General features: G+C 33.9%; 1 protein-coding gene across 1 annotated transcript in view; it reads left to right on the forward strand.

The window, feature by feature from the left end:
• The window catches only part of LOC128553900 (multiple epidermal growth factor-like domains protein 10), a 39,891-nt gene extending 16,996 nt beyond the window's left edge, over positions 1–22,895 (forward strand). Inside the window, exons 2-10 of the mRNA XM_053535101.1 lie at positions 3,423–3,480; positions 3,743–5,407; positions 6,852–6,993; positions 8,967–9,040; positions 9,712–9,762; positions 10,046–10,090; positions 14,932–14,968; positions 15,408–15,420; positions 22,665–22,895. Coding sequence (XP_053391076.1) covers positions 3,423–3,480; positions 3,743–5,407; positions 6,852–6,993; positions 8,967–9,040; positions 9,712–9,762; positions 10,046–10,090; positions 14,932–14,968; positions 15,408–15,420; positions 22,665–22,895 — 2,316 coding nt within the window. The remainder of the gene's footprint in view (positions 1–3,422; positions 3,481–3,742; positions 5,408–6,851; positions 6,994–8,966; positions 9,041–9,711; positions 9,763–10,045; positions 10,091–14,931; positions 14,969–15,407; positions 15,421–22,664) is intronic.
• Positions 22,896–24,505: the final 1,610 nt, after the last annotated feature.

Raw genomic sequence — 24,505 nt, forward strand, 5'->3', positions numbered from 1 at the left:
TGCCAGTGTTTAATGTTTACGTTGATGTGAAAGAATATCATGAGAAGCCCTAGAGCTTAAATAGTTGACCTGTAGCATTGCCTAATTGACCCCACCCTAGGGGTCACTTGATTTTACATAATTATGAAAATCTTAAAACATTTTCTAAAAATAAACCAGAAGGCCTAGAGCTTAGATATTTGACATGTAGCATGGCCTAGTGGTCCTCTACATAATTTGTTAAAATCATGACCCTCGGGGTCAAATTGGCCCCGCCCCATGGGGTTACTTGATTGTACATAGAAAAATCTTCAAAATTTTCTAAAAATATCCATGAAATCACTAGGTCAAACATGTTTACACTGATATGGTGTATTATGGTGTGTTTCTCTGGTGAGCGACCTAGGGCAATCTTGGCCCTCTTGTTTAGATAATGGGGAACCAATTTTTAGCATATTCTTACGATTTGAATATAAATGGACAGAAGCACGACGTGTCAGCTTTTCATCCACGAAATATCAATTGCACTCAGAAAAAAAAACACAAATCCAGCAGGGATCCGTAATGGAGCAAGGGTATGTGGAGATTTTTTTGGACTTCGTAAAAATCGTTCAATTTTGTGTCCTTTCGGAACACCTGTGTAAAGTTTCCGGGTTCTACGTTATTCCTGAAAAAGTATATTAGCCGTTAATTAGGCATGGTCGAAAAAAAATTCGAAAACGGCCGCTATAGTGCTGTCGTTGAACTCGGATGTTAACTTTTATAGACTATCCATTAACTCCGATAATTTTGAATACTTTGGTATGTAAAAAGTATTACTGGCAGTGATTTGACGGAAACGTAATTATTTTTAAAAATGGTGCTTTCATTTCAAGAGGCTTTAGGACTATATTCCTTCACATCCGGGCTGAATTTTAACCCAGTTCACGCGTTCATGCCATTTTTCTACCCTGCGAAAGCCAACCATATATTTTTTATTTTGCAGTTACACCGAAGCAAAATAGTACATATTGTCATTTTGCCAGCTTTTGATGGTGGAGGAAAACAACCACAGTTGCCTCCGGGCTACTACAGAAAGTATTTTCACCAGGGGTTTTGAAAGTGCAAATGATTGCATCTGATCTCAGTCCTTTGAATTTCGTTTGAAGAATTCAGTATCTTTAATGAATCTCAAATGCCTGTTCTTTGCAAAATGTCACATGACTGTTAATCAGTTACTTCCTAACATGGCAGCCACATGTAGCTTTAATCAACATATAGCAAGGTAGATCGGAACTCTTCTTTGCTTGTTTACGATCTTACACAGTTATCAAATAAAACCGCATCAAAATAAAAGTTCTACTATACCACACAATATATTTGAAATGTTGTCTATGCATGTAGGAATTGCCAGTCTGACACAAAATACTTATTTATAGCTCTGTGTTAAAAATTTATTTGTTATACTGACATTCATATTGGAAGTGGTCATTCATGAATGGGCATCACTAATATTTGTATCATCGGTAACACATGTTTGAAGTTTAAAAATCAGTCCATGCATGTAGAATCAGAGCCCGGACAAGACACTGCGGGCGGACGGACGAAAGGAACAAAGCAACTTCTAGACCCTAAACCAAAAAGACAATGATAATGTAATCAACCAGAATTACTCGACACGGCAATAAGGACCATACAGTACATAAGTATATACAAACTGTTTACTGACTGCAGGTATACACATTTCACACAAATGAAAGACGAAAGAAATCGCAAAAACTCAGACAGACTAAACAGATACAAAATATACATAAAGAAGAGACATCACTGGGCAAATAACATGTCTACAAGACAATTTTTGTACTTTTATACAGCTGTATTCTCGATAGCCGACAGCTGACTTCAACGACTGCCTATTTCAAATACAGCGGCCGTTTTCGACAGTCTTTTTTTCTCGACCATGCCTATTTAACGGCTAATATACCTTTTCAAGAATAACGTAGAACCCAGGAACACACAGGTGTTCCGAAAGGACACATCTGTTAAACCAGATGATAAAAGTTTTCACAGATTGTTCATAAACAAAACAATTTGCGCAAAACTTTGGATTTTTGCTCTATTTTTCAAACCGAAGAATTTGCTAGCAAATATCTCAAAACATAAAGATCGTTTCTGGCCCAGAAATTGTAAATGTAAGCCATGGTCATTCCTTGACAAAACTGTCAAATTGATTTGCAAGAATTGGCTTCGCTTTAATAGAAATAAATGAAAAACATTACCTAACGATTTACAGTTGGGTTACATTTCCAGCTGGCGTCAGGATAGCCGGTTATTCAGTGTGAATCACACACAAATATATATAGTAGAGAGAATTTATACGAACTAAATCAGCACCGTAATATACCAGACCAATTACGGCAAAGAGCCTAACAGTACAAATGAACACGTACATGCCACAGCAAGTCCACTAACTCAATAAGATTTGTTTCCATGCTGCTTTATATACGAGCCCGAAATGTATTACACATTCGTACTGGTTCAACATTTGCATATATACACCCAAATCTCTGTTTTCACGTCTCACAAATCAGTAGTGATATTTTTGTCTTTTTAACTGATTGGGACCAGAAAAGCTATATTTTCTCTCTCTGAAAGTTACCTGGACCTCGGGGATACATTGAATATATAGGGATAGTTTGCATTAAAGGATAAAATTAAATTCAGAACAGTTGACTTTCCCATACTTGAGACCCGCTAGAATACAAGTTCGCATTATAAATTATATATATATATATATATATAATATATGATTTTTCTATTACTAATATCTATTGGGGACCGGCACATTTTTATTATTAAAAGATAGTTTGACGATTATCTCAACTATACACATAGAAACTAATCCATTATATGTGACTATGTCAGTCGCGTTTTCCCCTATCAATCTATATTCATTATACTCGCGCCACGAATAAGAGAATAATAATATAATGTTCATATTATTGAATTCAGTTTTGTCAGGTTTCCATACCATTTTGTGTATTAAGTACAAAACACATACGTATATATGGAGATAATGAATACATTAAAGTTATCAAATAAGTTATTCTCAGTGAATTTTTTTTTCTGTGTAAGTCTAAGTGTTCACCGAATAAACACTAGATTCAATATCAATATCTCAAATAGCATTAATTAGTTAACCATGCATATAACAAACCTGTTCTTTTAATTTATCGTCTACTGAAGGATTTAACTCTATTTTAATATTCATTCGACTGGATAAAAAGAGCATATTCGTATGTTATATTCAAATAACGTACGGGCACTCCTGTAATCAAAAACTCCTTACTTTCCGTTGTATTTTTATATATTCTTTGACATAGTCTACTTAAGAAAATGTTTATTTATAAAGAAAATAAGACGTATTTATAATGAAAAAGTTGACATGTTTATTTTATTTACAGGTATGGAGTCTCTATATACTGAGGTGGATATGGTTTTATTCAAGATTTCCTGTGGAAGGTGATTTATTTTCTTATGGCATTGTTTGAGTGGATTGGCTTTAATAATGTTGCATATACCATTATCTCCCAGAAACTCCTCAAGCTGTTATTAATGTTATAGATATAAATTTAATAAAATATTTCAGACGGGTTGTATATGTACTTCCGATGATCATTAAGAATTAAATATGTTAAGAAAATAATGGAATAACGTTTAGTGTTACTTTTGTTTTATAATTCTCAGATATAAAACATGGTCACGACGATGTATTCTTTTGTAGGTGTTGTCCACGACTTGGATTGTTATGACAACTGTAACTGTTGTAAAAACGGTAAATGTCATACTGAATTTGGCTGGCCTAATGTCTGCTCAGATGGATGCATTGATCGTCACAGGGCTGCTAGATGTTATGAGCTATGTACATACAATTGCGTATCGTGTCGAGATAACGCGGATATATGTACTGGATGCTTTGAGGGTTTTTATCTTGGACCGAATAAAGATTGTACATCAGAATGTCCAACTAAATGTAGAGCTTGTACTTCTGACACAATGTGCACTGTTTGCAAGGCCGGTTATTATGACAAAGACGGATCGACCACGTGCCTGTACTCTGTTTGTCCTGCGAACTGTAAGTGTAGCGGTAATACATGTTCAACTTGTAAAAACGGATTCTATGACACGGGCAGTGAATGCAGTAAAAGATGTCCGTTTAACTGTATGTCCTGTGTATCCAAGGATATATGTAACGAATGTAAACATGGATTTTATAACGGGTATGAATTTGACAATAATAATAGACAGCTGTCCAGTAATTGCACATTTAAATGCAGAGATAGCTGCACAGAATGTCAGTCATACGACAAATGTTTACAATGCTTAAAAGGAAAATATGGCCCAACATGTCAGAATAATTGCTCTATTGGTTGCAAAGGTCAGACATGTCATATTGAATCAGGTAAATGTTCCTGTTCCTTAAACTTTGATGGTGACAAATGTACAGATTGTGTCAATGGAAAATATGGAACCTATTGTAATGAGACCTGTCCCGAACTCTGCAAAAACAGTAAGTGTAACAAAACTTCAGGACATTGTAGTGAAGGTTGTGTCACTAACACAATAACTGGCACAACGTGTAATACATGTACAGTTGGGATGTACGGTATACTTTGTAACAACATTTGTCCTTCAAACTGCAAAGATAAAACGTGTAACCGAACAACTGGATTCTGTTCAGAGGGTTGTGAAAGCAACTTTAAAGGTCCATTTTGTGATACATGTATACAAGGAAAGTATGGAGTAGCATGTAACCAAGACTGTTCATTAAAATGTGAAAATGCTCTATGTGAGAAAGAGACCGGAAAGTGTGTCAGCTGTACCGGCAATTTCGATGGGAACCGTTGTGAAAATTGTCAACCTGGCTTCCACGGACAGAATTGCTATGATAGCTGTTCCACTCACTGCTACAATACCACATGTGGTATCAGTACCGGTGTTTGTGATTACGGTTGCACATATAACTATTCAGGTGACATGTGTTGTATGCCCAACGCAAATTGTGTAAAGTGCGCTTCCAAAACTGAATGCAAAGAATGTAAATCTGGATATTTCAATTATTTGTGTATGGCATTGTGCCCTTCGAACTGTCTTGATTCTTGTGACATCTCGACAGGAGTTTGTCGCGAATGCATTATTAATCGTTTCGGACCATTCTGCAACAGGAAATGCTCTGAAAACTGCAGTGCTTCACGCAGCGGAGACAAACGTGATTGTACGTCAGTTGACGGAATGTGTACTTTTGGTTGTAAAGATGGTTTCTATGGCATTACGTGTGACAAAAAATGCAGCGATCTTTGTATTGGTTATATTTGTAATCAGGATAGTGGAATATGTGAAAAAGGGTGTGGTGGCTCAAACGACGATCCCGTGTGTGTTCTTGATTTCAGTAAGTCAGTTTATTGAATATTGTTGTTGCAGTTTCATGTATACAGTTATTGTAGTATCTCATATGAAATTTTGTTTCGGAATTATGAGACTTTTGTGTAAAAGACAATAAGATATGCATTTTACATAGGAGTTAGACTCTGTACATGCACATATTAGTTTTTGAAATTGATCTAGAAGGGTATGCTTGCGATTTTTACCTTTAACTTCCTTAAATTAATGTCTAAATAGTATTATTGATGCAGAGTGGAAAATTGCATTCGATACATGTTGACTAAATATGCCATAACATCATAATTCATGGCTGCATATTCTTTTAATTAAAAAGTATTTTCAAGCAATATTTATTGATTATGCAATTAATCAGACATTACATAATCAGATCATATTCTCAAACTGAAAATAATGCATGGGGTTGGACCTTCAAGGAATATTCATGTTTATTTTATTGGCACCTATTTCTTGCAAACACACCATGAACAACTTAATACATAATATGTAATATTTTCCAGCATAGCAAGGCCTTTCTTCTCTCAGTATTCCTATGATAAAACATTTATTAACCAAGCAAGATTTATGTTAAACACATAAAGAAGACGTATTAACTTTTATTTAATGATACAAAATGTATGCCCTAAGAGCATCAGTGTCGAGTCCGGTATTTATTGACACACAAGCTCTATTATTCAAACACTTTAGCCAATTAAAATTAAACGCAGCTGAGAGAACAGTGTCCTGTAGCAATTTTCTGTTGCATTGATGTAGTTATTTCTGCAAGGTCAAAATTATTTCTCAATGCATGTCAAAGTTAGAGCCTAGACAAGATCTGACATGGCATTTGGACTCACCGAGTGACCTTGTCAGTCTATATAGGGTTATTGGGTTTGTCCTCGGCACTCCGTCGCTTTAATGGTAACATTTTTGTCAAATTAAAAAATGATTGATCTATGCATTGTCCAGACAAAATTATCCGGACAAACGCATTAACGCACGCATGTAAATCAAACCTCATTATTAGACACAATATCATAACGTTTTGCACAACAAAAACATTAAGCATAAATTCAAATGTGTTTGATGTACCCTTAAAACGGCTTCTTTACGGTAAAATCACTAATAAAATAAGATTTCACTCAGTATTTAATGGTGAAGATAATACAAGTTCGCTTGTATCAAATGTCACAATAGAACAGTTTTTGTAATACAGGGCAGGTAGGATTAGTAAAGATGCAATTCTATTTATATGAATTTTCTATGCCTAATGTATTTATTCAGAATTACTGTAAAGAAGAAAATATATTACTACTTTTAAGACGACAGAGTAATTGATGCAATAATTCAATCATCTTATCGATTGTATGTAAAATCGTTTAGTTCAACTCGTTTAATCTATGGATCTTATCTGGCATACGATCTGTTGTCTGTACGTACGTTATCTAATTCAGGGAAACGGGAAGTTACATCTGATGATAATTCAACAGCAACAACTACAAATATTGTATTAGCAACACTCTTGGCTTTGACTACTACTGCATTGTGCATTTCAATTGTATGGATAATAGTTAGCAAAAAACGATCTACAGACAGGTAATATTTTACAAATTGCTTGTAATAAAAGTAAGAATATTAGAATGGGCCATTTGAACGTGAACAAACAATTTAACTCTATTTTGCTGAAACATCTTACTAAAATACCTAAAGTTGTTTTTGATTTACATAGATACTTTAATTAAGAAATAATTTATAGCAAAAGAGTGTTTTAACACTATTTATGCACGATTGGCGGTCATACGTCGGGCGCAATAATTTAGCGCAGCCCTCGTGAAATTATTTGTATGACGTATTACCGCCCGAGTGCTAGAATAGTGTTAAAACACGATTGTGCTATCAGTTATTTCAATTCTAACATGCCCTTAATCTAAAACAGTAGATAAACCATAGTAACGCTCTTTCTTGGTCGCAACAATAACAGTGAGGTCGCCGCACGTTAGCGTGACGTCATTTTAGCGTAAGAGTGTTTTAACAGAAAAAAGCATAATGACATTTATATAACTTTGAACATAAATATGAAGTAATGTTTTAACTCAATGCAATAGATCCGGTTTACCAACACGGAAAGTTAAGTTCGGTTTGCTTTGTAAACAGGTCACTACTATTTAGTATTTGTCTCTGTTTTATATTTTGATGTATTATATAAAACGCTTGACATCTATTCGGGGTTTTTATATTCAATATCAGTATTGATTTGCTCTGCAACAGACGACTCCCTCATCAGACTCGTTAGTGGAGTGCAATTTTCTTATGACTTATTTGTCTGTTAGCAAATTGTCTGCACTATGTAGTCTATCGTATAGCGGGTTATTTCTACGGGTGGGATAATTCTGCGTTTCTGCAGTCTCTCGGTATAATCGCAAAAATATTTCCAGCAGAATTTTACCCAGAAAACATTTAAACCGCAAAAACTTGTTTCAGGCATACAGACACTCAATAGGAAAATGGCGTGAAAATAACGGCGGATACAAATAGTCCTCAGATGTTTGTTTTTGCTCTGTAGAGCTATTTTTCTTATTTTCTTTGCATTGTTTGCTAAAATCGCATGACAGATCCATTTCTTGACATGTAGGTAGCATTTATATATTGAAATAACAACATGACAAAATGTTTCATGGAAACTTAGATCATACACCACCACTACAATTTGGGGTCTCAGTTTTAGCTGATTTTGCAGTTTGTGTGTTTGACTGAAAATATTTTTCTTCCATTAAACATGACCCCCACTTTTTTTCGATTTTTATTCAGCACTGACAATATTCTTCAAGAAAATATAAGTTACAGACATTTAGAATGGGTCCTGATGTGTGTTGCGACCATTGGATAAATGTCAATTTTATATTGAATAAAGAAGAACAGTATGTTGTAACCTTCACGCTATGTTACCCGAGGTTATCCAAAGTTCACAATGGGAAGGTCTAATTATTGGACATTACCGCCGTCGTCTATCAGTTACCGGTAATTGTATAACTGAGTGTGATGGTCATACAAAGTTCTTACTATTAATCCCACAGAATTTTTGTTCATGTTATAGCAGTTTGCTAACATATACTTTTTCAATTCATATATAATTATATCTTACAAGGTATTAATTCAAAGCAGAGTTTCTTTACAGCAGTTACATGTACCGGTAATTTAGTTTCTTTGTTTTTCACGCGCTAGTAGTTCACACAGCGGCGCACTATACCGGGAATTACCTACTCCTTTGCATTGAAAACGCAGAAATCTCTCTTTTTTTTTCATGTAGAAACGCAGAAATAAAACACGCAGAAATTTATTTAACAATTTTTCGGACCAAAAGGCAGAAGTTTTTGACCGCAGAAATAACCCGCTATACGGTATTTTGACCTATATCGTTGTATTGTTTGTAAAATCTTTGATAGGTTACTGTTTTTTTTAATCCAACAAACAAATGTTTATTATTCCTATATTAAGGATTATTTGCGTATTCATGAATTTCATAATTATTGTCTTTTAAACTTACGAAAAGATATTTTATCCATTTTCAGGCAAACCGAGAATTCTTCCTTTCAAATTTCATTAGACCATTCGTTGGTAGTAAATCAAGCTCCGCAAAACGAAGGTAAGTACAGACTAACTGATACATAATATAACATCATTATTATAATATATGTTGATAGTTTATAGAATAATTTGATGGTCGATACATGGATGCCCAAAAATTTCGATTTTACTGCAAATTAAAGCGAAAATCCGAAATCTAAAGTTAGTTTAAATAGTTTTATTTCCAAAGCTGCACATATGACAGTGTTAATGAACAATGTACATGCATGGATTAGAAAAAAAACAACGTAAATGAATTCTTCTCATTAGAAATATATTTACAAAAATACGAAAATGTGTCAGCAACATGGTCATATAACATATGCAGATAAAGTATAAATGTGAAATTATTTCTAACAGTGAGATTCCGAGGATATGAAAGTGTGCGAATGAATAAATGAATATAAAAACATACCAAATATAACACACGGCTACAAGCGGTTGTCACAAATCATAAATTTCCCACCTAGAGGTTATTTGAATCGCCATTGCCACCTTATGTTAACTTTTCAGATTGTTTTTGTTTCATTTTTTTTATCGTAATTTCATCGTTTTGTTATACCGTATTGCTGAATAAATATTAATAATTTCTTTGCTCAGGGTAATTCTTTATTTTTCATTTGTTAAAAACACATCTTTTTATTGAATGATGACTGCATTACTGGATCAGTTAATCGTGTTTTTTTTCAGTTTTTGAAGCAGATAATGCCGCTTATGAGATTCTCGATAGAACTCAGGGTGGTAAGTTTTCCATACTTGAATTACTTAGCTCATTATTATATGTATTTCGAACTCTGTAACGGGCACATTAAAACACGTACAGTAGATAACTGCACTCATGTTAGAGGTCGGTAAAACTATTCAGGGTCTTAACGCCTGTTCTGATATTAATTGTATTGAAATAATTTAATTGTAATGTTATGAATATTGTTTATTCAGTCTGCATTTATTATAATCAATGTGATAAAGATATGTTCTAATGATAAAGATTATTATTATTATATATATATATATATATATTAAGCTCCTGAACACACGTATGATACAGCTTCCGCCAGTGCTCCTAAAAGTAAGTATCGTCACTATCCTTACAAAACATTTTTCCATATGATAATGATCTCTTTATTTCTTCATATCAAAACCTTAATATATTCAAACTACCCATTAAAAATATACTTTACTCGTATTACTTATGGTTAGCAAATACAATCGATCGATGTCCACTCCAAACTGCTTCCCAGAAATATTCCTCTGGTTGTCATAAACTGAGTCCATTTCATGCCGAATTCCGGTTACTATGGCAACTAAAAGGAAACACTCTAAAAGTCTTCTCCAAAATTCACAAGACCCATAGCTTAGATATTTGGACTATAGCATTGTCGAACAATCCTCTACACTTTTGGGCTAATATTCGCCCCACCCAGGGGTATCTTTTTTAATAGACATTCATGTTTTCTTCATATCTAGTGTCACTATTGTGAAAGGCGCAGCGTTTTTAAAGTACAGTACAGGACATCTAACACTGAGGCCACAGGCCCATTTCTTATTTTGTCACTTGTCTCACAGTGTCTATCTTGTGGTTGTGGTTTATTGTTGGATTAGTATGATGCGCAATGACATTGATTTGTAAACATAAAATTGATGAATACACTACCGTAGCCGTAAATAACAGTTCTACGAGCTAATATATGACAGTTTGAGAGTAATTTGACGCGTTTATTAGACACGGTTTAGCACTTGCATTCTGAGATTATTGTTCGATGATCCGTTGATATTGGTCAGTGATTTGATATGTCACTATAAAAGAAATGCTAGAAGTTACCAGTAATCAGATCATTTGCTTCATTTATTCGGCATACCATATATATATGTGGTTATAATCGCTCGTAACTCGTGCATTTATGTCATCGAAAAGTACGAGGGAGCTCAACAATTAATGATTCTCCGTGTGTAGTTCTGTAACCAGTGGTTATTTTTAAATGTGGTTTTCAGCACATTATAGAGCAGTTTATTGGAAACGAAATGTCATACGAATGATGAAAATTGGTATATTCAAAATGAAAATATAATATTTGATTGAGGTGTACTCAGGTATACTGGACTATTTAATGGTCAAAATATGATTATAAAATGCCATTCCTTGATTCTACTATTCAACAACTTAAACTGTAAATCAATTATCAGTGTATATTTTTACTCGAAAAATGATAAGTTGAGTACAATAAACCACTGCAATTTTGCCTGTGTGTTGTTCATCGTTGATTTTTTTTTTATTTTAAGTTGATACTAATTTATTGATTCTCGATTGTTAAGCAAGTTCTTACAACTGAGACTGATCGGTCTCGAGACTCATTGCAGATGGAATTAACCTAGAGTTTAGATGTTTTACTTGTTTTATAAAATGAAAAAGCAATAAGTAGTTAAAACAATCTCAGACTCATCACAAATTGCTGTACCTCGTAGAAAAGTGGTACAATATTGTGATTTTACAAATTATGTTATCATAATGAGACGATGAATGCCCAGGACAAACTTAAGTAATTATTAGATTTGCTAGTATACCTAAGTACACCTTCCAATAATGATTATATTTATTTACTTTGAATCTACCGATTTTTATTATTTTATATGACATTTTGTTCCGGATAAATTGCTCTAGAATGTGCCGAAAACCGCATTCAAAATAATCATCGGTTAAGGAACTACACGTAGGCGACGCTGTTTGTAGACAGATAAACGGATGAAATGATATGACCCTATTAGATATCTTGTTTAAGGAGGAAGTTACGGAAGCCTATTAGGGACATTTTGTCTTAGTTTTTATGCATAACCTCTTATGTATGACATATTATGTGTTACGTTTTATCAGTTACCCCTCTTACATGTTACGTATTACCTCTTAGGTGTTATATCTTGTGTGTTACTTTTCAAAAGTTATATTTGCCTAGTTCTCAATAGGGAAACAAAATTTGCAGACGTTAACGATTACTGCTTGTGGCACTTTACCCCTTTTGGTGACTACCAGAGCTAAAACTAGAAAAAAAAAGCTTTAAACGACTAATGCTATGAACAGCATGATGGATCTATTAAACTTGGTCTGTACCACCATTACAAGGTCATTTCCAAATTTGTTTCAAAACGCGCAATGGTCCCCTTGTAGGGTCCTCTAGAGCTAAACACAGAAATACCTTTAAACAAGTCTTTTGCTGAATTTTCATTACACTTTGTCTGTAGTTTAAACACGGGGCATTTGATCCCTTTCTGAAGCCATTAAAGACAGAAATAGAAGTATCTTTAAACAATTTTTTCTGATGACCACTTGTTTACCATCATAGTATACATATGTAAGCAAGACTACATAACTAGGACAAGGTCTTTAGCTCAGTTGTGGCGTTGTTTGGGGATTTTTTTGGCATAGAAATTAGTTACGTTTCGCATACAATTCCGTATTTTGTCTAAAATGTTTGATAAATAACTTCGAAACTTTGAACACTTGCTTACCATCATGGCCACACATTGCCATATAGTGCAAGATATATCCAGATTCACAAATACAGGTAAATTGTTTGTCTTATCTTCTTTTATCTTTTGTCAGACAATCTCTGTTAATATTTTGAACCCATACTTCCATCAATTCTTCGAATAGTCGAGTACGCTGTCAACCGACAGCTTTTGTTTCTTGTTGTTTTATGGGAGACCTAAAATTGTTCTTGTCAGTACGTCTGTCCGAATATATGTCATGTATATCTCAAAAAGTATTTAACCTAGAGTCACCAGACCTAGGATTGTTATTAAACATATTACGTTGTATCATAGCTCGGTGTTTTTTCTTAACAAATTTAGTGCATGTAAATCGTATACACTGGGTACAGGGTGCGGTAACTAAAAGTGTGCAGGTATTTAATACCCGCATGCTAGTTACCGCACTGTTGGATAGGAAAGTATGCCAGCGTGTCTGGAACAGTAGACAGCGAAGTGTATTTTATTAATTTTCTGCTCTCGCATTGGTTTATTTTACTTGGGCTTTACACATTTGTAAAGCAAGGATTTTAAGTACTCACCTGAACTGCTGTATATGGTAATGTGGAACGCCTACAACTACCATATATGAATGGCTATGATACAAAACAGAAAGAACATTAAAACTCTCGAGTAAACGATTTTTACTCGGGGGCTATGCCCCCCTCGTACAAATCGTTTACCCTCGAGTTTCAATGCTCTTTCTATTACTTGTACTTCTGGTGTTGTGGTTTGAGTTTATAAAAGCCAGACCATGGCCATGACTTAGTTAAAATATACTTATTGTAAAAGGAAGTAGGGGTTTGGCTGTTCATAAAAAAAGAGAATGGCTTAAACTGGCGCAAATGGGCATATGCAGTATAATGTATTTCATTACTGTCCATAAACAGACCCGATACAACCCATTTCTTATTTCCTAGTGATTCATTTCAGTGTGTTGTCTTGCATGATTATATATTTCATTACTGCCCATAAACAGACTAAATAAACCCATTTCTTTTTTTCTGTTTTTTTTTTTTTTCTCTCGGTTTGTTGTCTTGCTGCATTATATATTTCATTACAGACCTTGTGCGTCTTTTGTTGTTAACTGCGCAGTTAGTAATCTTTGAACTAACTTATGTCTCTAACTGAACACTATATTTATACAAACTATATACTTTATTTATTATAAAGTACGATAGACACAATAGAGAGTATATAAGTCCTTAGACATAAGATGATATACCTAATTCCTAATACCTTTGACATAAGATGAAATACCTAATGTCTAATACCTTAGACATAAGATGTAAGATGAAATACCTAATGCAAAATTATGTACATTTTATATATGCAAGAGCTGATAAATAAGACTTCAGTAGGAATTCGCAGTTCGCGCCGCACTAAGGACTGAAGTTTTCTTCCAGCGTATTTATAACTTCACCAGTATTAAAAGCTATTTAACACCTTACACCAACGTTTAAAAACAAAACATATATCACTTCGGCAGTTTAGTGTCCCTTTTTCAGCTAAGAATTTCGATGATAATATTTTTAAAGCGTACGTACGATTTTTACTACAAAACAATGTTCTGCATAAACCCAAGTTAAATTTACATAAAACTTCCCTGATGCAAAAGAATTGGTTCAAACGTCATAGAAGTGTCCCCTAACCAAATCTGTATCATATCCAATAGTATCTTTATTTTGACAGATGCAATGAAAACTGATATGATGAAATGAAAGATATTTTCATTATGTTAATAAGTGAATAAATCAAACTTTCCTTCAACAAGTGTTAATAGCTCTCTATATAGCAACTTGTACATGTATGGAAATTTGAACACTATAGGTTTTAGCAGTCTTACTAGACATTCTGAGTCTTGGCTATTATCTTCCTATGGGAACCACACATTTCATAGCACATATTGACATCTTCTTAGCGTACTTTCTTGCCAAAATCATACCGATCAGATACTTTGGTAACAAAGTACATTAGATCAGACTTTCCATGTGGAATGTAGATTCCAGTTAACAAAGCTATTCGGTCGAGCTTTGTGAAAGAAAACTGTATACATTCTACATACCAGTAAAGGATTCAGTTCATGTTTCCCGCTTCACCTCTACCTTACGTGTATAATCTAAGAGGTAATAAATAATACGTAACGCATAATACATCACACATAAGAGGTAATGCATAAAAACTAAGACAAAATGTCCCTAATAGGCTTCCGTAGGAAGTAGACATTTAGACTCTCAAATTGTCAGCGCGAAAATCTGCTTGATACATTGGATCTTGGACCCTTCGTGTGGAAATGTGTCATATATATGGTATAAGCAACGTTATATCATATTGATGCAAAGTATAATATTATTAGTATTAACTTAATATTATAATATTATCATTTTTCAGGTATCACAGATCCCGGGAACACAGATTATATGAATCTGTAAATCAGGAAATCACGAAAAGCCAATATTCGCCCGTCACCGTGTTCTACAAAGCAGTCATTAAACATTGAGGAGGAACTTGAATATTCATTACTTTATTTATTTGAGTTTGTTTGAGCTTATTACTTATCTTACAAATACTCTCTATATCATTATAATTTGTATGAATAGCTTTTCAGAAGTTATATACTCCAGAAGTATACATTTAAAGAGCTATCCATCATTTTTGCAAGTGGTCGGTCAAAAGAAGTATTTTAGCTGTATTTCATATGATATCTCATGTGTCAATTAAATAGCCTTCAGCTAATGACTTTGAAGGCATCAATTTTCTTTGTTGAATTTCAATGTATTTGAGTCGACACTTAATCGAGATCAAGTAGAAGCGTAGTAACTATGATTAATCAGAAACCTGAATGTAACATGATTTTATGTTATTAGGAATAGAAGCTATGTAAATACATGTACTTTCGTCACAAGATGTTTGGTTATTATATTAATGTATTTTTCTGAATAAGCTAACACAGTGCTTTACAGTATCAATGCATTTTTATGCCCCCGAAGGGAGGCATATAGTTTTTGAACCGTCTGTCCGTCTGTCGGTCTGTCAGTCTGTCCGCAATTTTCGTGTCCGGTCCATATCTTTGTCATCCATGGATGAATTTTCAAATAACTTGGCATGAATGTGTACCACAGTAAGACTACGTGTCGCGCGCAAGACCCAGGTCCGTAGCTCAAAGGTCAAGGTCACACTTAGACGTTAAAGGTCATTTTTCATGATAGTGCATTCGTGTCCGGTCCATATCTTTGTCATCCATGGATGGATTTTCAAATAACTTGGCATGAATGTGTACCACAGTAAGACGACGTGTCGCGCGCAAGACCCAGGTCCGTAGCTCAAAGGTCAAGTTCACACTTAGACGTTAAAGGTCATTTTTCATGATAGTGCATTCGTGTCCGGTCCATATCTTTGTCATCCATGGATGGATTTTCAAATAACTTGGCATGAATGTGTACCACAGTAAGACGACGTGTCGCGCGCAAGAGCCAGGTCCGTAGCTCAAAAGTCAAGGTCACACTTAGACGTTAAAGGTCATATTTCATGATAGTGCAATGATGGGCATGTCCGGTCCATATCTTTGTCATTCATGCATGGATTTTAGAATAACTACGCATGAATGTGTGGCACAGTAAGACGACGTGTCGCGCGCAAGAACCAGGTCCGTAGGTCAAAGGTCCTAAACTCTAACATCGGCCATAACTATTCATTCAAAGTGCCAGCGGGGGCATGTGTCATCCTATGGAGACAGCTCTTGTTGTAGTATATACGAGCACTAACTTATTTAGTAGTAAAAGAAACATATCCAACGCAGAAAATGTTTGCCCGTTGGCAATGAAAACATTCACAGTCCTTAATTGAAAAAAGTACTTTCTCTTATTTATATGTAGTATTTAAATGATATAAACAGTGACTGTCTATGACCTACCCTCTTTGCCTACTTTATTTGATCGTATTCTCATATGTAATACGACAAACTTCTATGTTGTTCTTTAACTAATGTTTTATTTTGTTATAAATATTTTATCAAAATTAAAAAACAAATGTTCATAGTAAATATATTTGTATTTATATAAGTTTGACTTTTGACATTTTTGTTATGCTTTATTTCCATGTTAAATGTTAGTTTTATATGTAGAGGATTCAGAAAACCAAATCTCACATTATTGTAAGTATTCAGTAAGCTTTGATTTGTGAATTGTCTTTTTATATTGGATAGTCGTCAAAATTGTGCTTAAGTACAGTTTGTTTTCTAAAAGGTTAAAAGTTAAATCTACTACCACCTGGAGAAAATTTGTTAATCTTAAAACATTTGATTTCAATCTTGGATGCATACCTTTGAATACGTATTGGTTAATCACACGTATTCTTCTTTTTAATTTAATTTAAAAGATGTTTATTTCAAATAAACTCACCGTACACGCTTTTTGAGGCTTATTTGGTTTCAAATGCTAAGCATTGTACAACCTATTGTAGATGGCATTGCCCGTTAAGATAGCATTAACTTCCTTCTTAACCATTCAAAACTTAATTGTTTTGAATAATGAAACGCAAAGAGCATTCATAAAATGAAATATGCACGTGTTTTCATAGACAAAGTATACAAGTAAATATGTATCATTATTTTGCTTAATTTGACTTAATAAATAAAGAATAATTTGAATGTTAACAGGAATATCTGAAGATGACATAAAACCAAAAATATGTAATTGGTAACTGGTATACTGGTATTTTACGTCTGCTGTTTTCTCATTTAATCTTTTGCTTTGCATGTAGAGTGCAAAACTAGCATTATGCCCTTTCAACAAGTCTGCAATGCTGTTAATACCTCGTTTTAATATAAATTAAAGCCATCAGCATATTTAAAAATTTCAAGGAATTTTCCTGATTTCCTGAAAAAGCTTTTGAAATGTATATTTTTTTTTGATTTCGTTTCTACAAATAAAGGCCCGTGTACGTTTAACAGGTGGCAAAAACCTTTGATGTCGCTATTATATCAAATCAAATTAGAAACTCCAATCGAACAGTGGAAATTTGTCGAAAAATAAGAAGCAGCGAAAATATATACCATTTATCCATCATAGCTCTACATCGCTTACCTAAGTTTAACAGTTTTATCAAATATTTTACATACACAGATGCCAATTTTCCGTATTTTGTAAACCAAGACCTCATAGTACTCCTGGTTGCAATACCAAATTTAAGAAGTATTGTTTTTTGTTGGGTTTAACGTCACACCGACACAATTATATGTCGAATGGCGACTTCCCAGCCTTAACGGTTGACGAAGGTACCTCCCATTGCTTATTTAATCACGGGCATACACCAACGAACTTTCGTAAGCCAGTTTAATGGCTTCCTCACGTGGAGAATAAAACGCTCCGACTGAGGCTTGAACCCACTTTGGTGAGGGGCAAGAGATTCAATGTCAGCGACTATAACAACTCAACCACAGACTTGTTTTAGAGTTTCTGTTGGAAATAGTTAGCATCAAAAGCTTTCCGTAGTTTTGTTAGCAGTAACCTTGTCATTAACAATTTTGTTTCAGTTTCAGTTTAAACTTTTTAAGCATTTTCGGCTAAGTACAATAATCGCTCGTAACACATATTATCGTAGTTTTCAAGCAAATTAATTGATGAGCTTTGATTTGGCCTTAGTAAACATTCTTTGCAAAAGGGCACAACAAATATAACGTGCTATATAAGAAAGTGCTTTTAATATTTACTCTAAAAGACTTCTGAAATTTAGATACTTCGTATTTCAAAAATCAGGTTAATCATCAAACACTATACAGAGGATATTTGTTTGTTTTGAGTGAATATGGAGCAAAGCGCTCGTGAAATTGTGAAACTTTTCTCACTTCGGGATGAGATATATTCCATATTGACTCAAAACAAACACATTTTCTTTTTATTTTATCTTTAATTACGTTGAAATGTGTATTTTGAAATATTTTTTAAGGACGCTTGCTACAGTTTTGTAATTGTTCCCAATAATAGATTTTGATGCGCGGCTAATTGACAATCATTCCGGGCATGCGAGGAAGGCTGCACCAGCTCTTTTATGAGAAACATCGAGAAGAAACAACCAAATTGGCACGGTGTTGGAGTAAATATTGACCCGTCTGGAAACACTGTCGCGAGCGCCTTTAATATAAGCGCGGGGAAGAGACGCGCGTAAACAGACATGACGTCAGGCGTTTGTGACGTTAGACAGGCGCACAAAGCATAATGTTCCATTTTATTTTATTTATTTATTTATTTTATTATTCGATTTTATTTTTTTTTTGCTGCATAACGTTATGAAATTCTCATTAAGTAAAATAATTTGAATTAAAAAATATGTTGTAAAGAACAAAGTGCTACTACAATTTTCATCCCGTTTTAAACAAATAATTTAAAATTCATACACAATGCACCAATAAAACGGCATTTACAATAAGTGATATGCAATGAGTGATATGGACTATATCTCACTAATAGAAAACAGTATTTTATCAGTTAGAATAAAATAAATGGTCATTTCCGTTTTGAAGACGCCTGGTTGTACAATTTTATTTATTACTTTTGTCTCATTAAAATAAATTAGTTTGAGTACATGTTGGTTATCCTGTGTAATAATATGATTATTACCTTTTAAGATTTTGAAATAAGAATATTGCGAAGTCTTTATTTTATTAAATTGAATACACCGTGTATATTTGAACGGCTAGACTAATGAATATGATACTTAACAGACTTGTTCAACCGTTGCAGTATCAAGTGTAGCTCTCTAGTATAGTATTCTGTATGTTTAAATCAGTATTTGATTTTGAAAAATCTTGAGCTTAAATATTTCACTTCCTGCTGCAGATTTAAACATTTGTCAGTTCATTTGTATGGGGTTAGATATTATTCGTGGTGGCATGTTGTGTTTTAGAATGAAACGGACTTTCAGAATGGTAAGCAATTACAAATTTGATACATACTGCTATCAGTCGACCTTACTTTAGCATTATCTTTCAATTTTTTTTACTTTTTTATAAAATGATTTACCTCCACTAACAGCATCTTTTCGGTTGATAGTTTCAAACAATAAATTGAGTATGTCCACAGGAAAATGAAGCGTGTAACTCTTGATTCATTAGAAGTAAGGCAAGAAGTGTCAAACATTTCGTATTACTCTTGTCATAGCGTAATAACATTTTGACGTTGTTGACGTCGTTTCAAGTGTATAAGATGCTGGTCAAACTGACATTGTCTATAGTATGTTTTGTTTGTCTGTTTTTGGTTTAACGCCATTTTTCAACAGTATTTGTCATTAACGAAGACATTTCAATATTCCAGCAGATATAGATTACATTTACAGTGAATAAAAATAATATTACTGTAACACTTGTTTCTCTCCTTATTTCAATTTATGAAAAAATTCCCTATTCATTTTATGTACTCAATACTACTATCTTTTTATTGACATATATATCAACTCCTTGATCAAAATCATACTTAATATAGATTCATCGAACCGGGTGCTTTGAAATACATGATTTTGGTTTAAAAATATTTTTTTCAATTATACACATTTTAAGTAATAAGAGTTTCCTACATGAATTTTGGATTAGGCCAATAGCCTATTAAAGTCCATGTTTATTGTATTTGATGTTTGTAAATGGAGGAGACTGAAATAAATAAATAAATGTATTAATTGTTATATCTATAAATACAAATGCCACTGTAATAAACAATGTCCGATGTTACATTAATACAATCGAAGGACTTTTATGTGTTACAACTTCTAAGTCTTTTACAACAGCTTTTAGTTCTCTGGTCTTAATAATTACATTATTCTTTATAAAATGACTTCTTTTCATCGATAAGATTTCGTTCAAGTTTTAAGGAAGCTTGGGCTATTGAGTTTGATACTATACAAACTTGCTCAACTGTATCAATATCATATATATTTCATCTTCGTAGTTTTTATTATATTTAATATAATATTTGCTTCGAAATTTTACTTCCTGCTGGTAACCGTATATAAATATATGTCACTTTATTAATCCCCAGCCACAAGTGGTGAGGGTTAGGAATGGTCTCCGTTCGTCCTTTCGTCTGTCCGTCCGCCTGTCCGTCACACTTTCGTGTCCGCTCCATATCTCTTAAACCCCTTAAAGGATTTTCATAAAACTTGGGTCAAATAATCACATCACTAAGACAATGTGCAAAACGTATCAGTAAAAATTGTCAGCTCAAGGTCAAGGTCACAACTCAATGTCAAAGATTTGACCCTTCCATTTTGTGCCCGCGTTATATCTCCTAAACCCCTTGAAGGATTTTCAACAAACTTAGGTCAAATGATTACCTAATCAAGGCAATGTGCTGCACTTATGAGTAAGCCATGCCGGCTCAAGGTCGAGGTCACAGCTTAGGGTCAAATGTTTGAGCCTTTCATTTTGTGTCCACTGTTTCTCCTAAAACCCTTAAAGGATTTTCATCAAAGTTGGGTCAAATGATTGCCGCATCAAAAACTGAGTCAGCTATGTTAACTCAAGGTCATGGTCACAACTGAAGGTCAAAGTTTTGAGCTCTGTATCTCCCAAACCCCTTAGAGGGCTATTCATGGTATATTGTACCGGTGATATACCTTATTGCCGGCATATACAAAAGTTAAAAACCAATGTGGGTAGCGTGTTTGCATTATCTTTCAAATAGATGCGAGAATAGTTATAGCTTCTGTTTTTGTTTTTTAAATCTTTTCTGATTTAAGGATATCATGGTGTAATAGGCCTCAATTTCACCAAAAGCGTACATACAACTTGATAATGTAAGCGTTAAAATGTCAAACGATAGAAATAAGGTGCATATTGACAAGTTATATAGTGAAAAAAAGTTCTCAAAAATTTCCTTTAGATTACCTGATAATTTTTTTTTCATGAGTTATCTCCCCTAAAAACTAGAAAAAATTGATTTTCACCTTTTTCCTACGGGAAATTTCAGATTTCTTTTTTATATTTGTATCAGAATCATATAATGCAGCTCTTTACTGCAAAACGTTGTCAAAACTAAAGTTTAGAGTCTCATAATTAAAGAAATTATATATTTTCCATAGGCTTCAATACCAATTATCCCCCCCCCCCCCAAAAAAAAAATAAAATAAAATTTTAAAAATCTCTCGGTGAAAAGTTTTTAATTTTGAATGTCTTTAAAGTGACCAAATTTCATTTAAATACTACCATCCAGTTTAAGATATGAAATATGGCCATTACACTATGTTATCCTCAAGTGCCGTGCGGCGGCTGTAAAAGGTCGCCCATTTTACAATAATATGTAAAATTCCGCTGGAGTACTGTGCGTTTCAGTACCGCTAATGACCAGGCAGTTAAACTATGTCTACTATTACTTGTTTGGTTGCGTTGTTCTGTTATACACTTGCAGGGATCCGTTAAAATAATATCCTTTCAGAGGTTTGAAATAATTGCTTGTCCCGTGAACCTTGAAATCCATATTTTTTTAAATAAATGTGGATAGAACATAGCCATGAAAGCACGGCTTAAAAAACAATTTCGTGAAATAGCTTTTATGATGTCACGTTACTTCGATCACGGGCGTCGGTTAACAAAATATATGTCTTATAACGACATATTCATTTCGTCATTTCGATCATTATCTATGTGAAAATCTAAAAGAATCAATAATACTACATAAGCACATGTTGTTTTTAGTTACTCTTGTAAACCAGATATAAATGTGGCAATGTCTTTGTTTTAAATTTGAATAGTCGTGTACCTTATTACAATGTTTATCACGACAGACAAATCTAATGAGAACGATACTTTTCAAAAGAACCTCGGACATTTTCCTATTCAGATTGCCTATCAAATTTAGTAAAACCTGACCAAGAGCTAGACTTCTGAAATAGCATAATAAAGATACTTAAAGACCATTTCTTGATGTATTCGAATGAATTTTACAAGTTTGTTAACAAACAAAATGAATTTCTCATTTTCATTTGTCTTATTCAAAAATATCTTGTCGAAATAACTTGATGTTAATTCAATTTAATGTTAACCTTTACTTACTTACTTACTACCTACGTTACATCTTCTTTTGGCCGTTTTATATCTTAAGATAAGATGCGGCAATGAACTGCACCGTATTCTGCAGGTCGCTGGCATCTCCCGACAGCTTGGTTTTGAATGGGATGTCTGCGGGGCAAACCTTCTAGCGTCACGGTGCTTTTTCCAGATAGAAACAGCTCTTCAGGATGTGGAATGGTGTTTATTCCTCAGATACACATTGATATGTCTCTGCAACATCCGGCTTCTTTATATGTTATCTCAGGCCACAGTGCCCAGTGCGAAGACGGAAGACAGTTGTCTGGCTGTGCCTGTTTAGTGTTTTGAAGACTGTCGTGATTTAGCAGGTAGCTTCCATTTATATTCCTTCCGTCTGACACAAAGTGTTCTCCAGCAGAGTCTAAGATTCTCTGTATGAAGTTGGAGGTTGGAGCTTCATTTGCTTGGTTGCCATTTTTGCAAGTTTGTCTGCAGCTTCATTTCCAACTATGTCCAAATGTGTAGGAATCCACTGAAATGCTACATTGCCTGAATGCCTGAAGAGCTGACATGGAGTCTGTTGAGAAAACAATATTTTGTTTATTCGCTCATACAGTTGGAGTGTTGCCGATGTGAGTGTTTGCATCTCGGCCTTATAGTTGGAGCATCTCTTACCGTCTGGGTGAGAGAATGTGGGAGTGGAGCTATCTGGAAATTTGTAGTCTACTTTCAGACCGTATGTTTTGTTCAAAGGAGATAACTCCTGAGGCTATTCAAATATTGTATAATTATGTCCCTTATCTTCTTAAAACATGTGCAAAATTGGTTTGATCATCTCCTAAATCCTAGAGATCGACCTTTGTCTCAGGTTAAGCTATAATATCTGATAATGATCATGTTACATGGATGGTGGTTCTAGGATATTTATTGCCATTCACACAGGTTTATAAACAGCCCCTGCTGTTAACAACCTTTATCTGGAGGTTATAGGGAGCATTTTGGTAAACATTATTGAACTAGGAAGAATACCAAATGGATAACTGATACATAGTAAATATAATAATATTGTTCATTCTTTTTATATATCATGTTTTCTGATGTTTCATTTGAATGATTTACTTTAGAAATAGATATTATACAGATGATTAATTCTATACATGTATAGTACTTCATCTCTTAATTGCTTAATTGGTCTTATTATGAACTTTAGAAAATGAGTTTCTGTTTCTAAACTTTCTTTGAAAAATCAAGAAAAAATCAAAGAACATCATTTCCATTTAAATATGTCTTAAGTACATATTAACCCTTTTTATTGAAAAACATCTAATGCTGAATCCATTGTTAAAATATTCATTGTGCCTTATAATGTCCAATGTTCAACATCATTCAATATCTGTGTATGTTAAAACAAATATCTTTTGCACTTTTGGCAATGCAATACTTGCTGCTGAGGATACACTATTGAATATATTTATGTAACATGTTATTACATGTGGGCCAAACTGTTGTTTATGGAACAGTAATTGATTTCTTATTTTATTATGCACTGTGCTATTTGATAAAAAAGCAAGGAAGAATATCCAACAGGGAAAGCCACGTTCAAAACACACAGCCTCCCCAAAGACACACACGAACAACCCTCGCACACAACACAATAAATGAAACACAAAAGGACAAAACAAATAAATACAGGAACACAGTTGGGCACCGCCTTGGAACGGTCAGTGGCAAAACCACCACTGGGGAGTTTAAACCGGTTTATGGTGCACCTAACCTCACTCTTATCTTACCCCCACCATGTTCCAAAGACTTAATTACTGGTATCAAAGTAACATACTCACTTCTAAATAGTTCATATATATTTATTTATCAATCTAACCAATAAGAAGACCATTTCATGTTTTCATTTAGGTGTTATAGTTTCTGCATACTTAAAATAGGAGACTAAGG

Source organism: Mercenaria mercenaria, unplaced genomic scaffold, assembly GCF_021730395.1.
Source record: "Mercenaria mercenaria strain notata unplaced genomic scaffold, MADL_Memer_1 contig_4463, whole genome shotgun sequence".
In the NCBI taxonomy this organism is placed as follows: domain Eukaryota; kingdom Metazoa; phylum Mollusca; class Bivalvia; order Venerida; family Veneridae; genus Mercenaria; species Mercenaria mercenaria.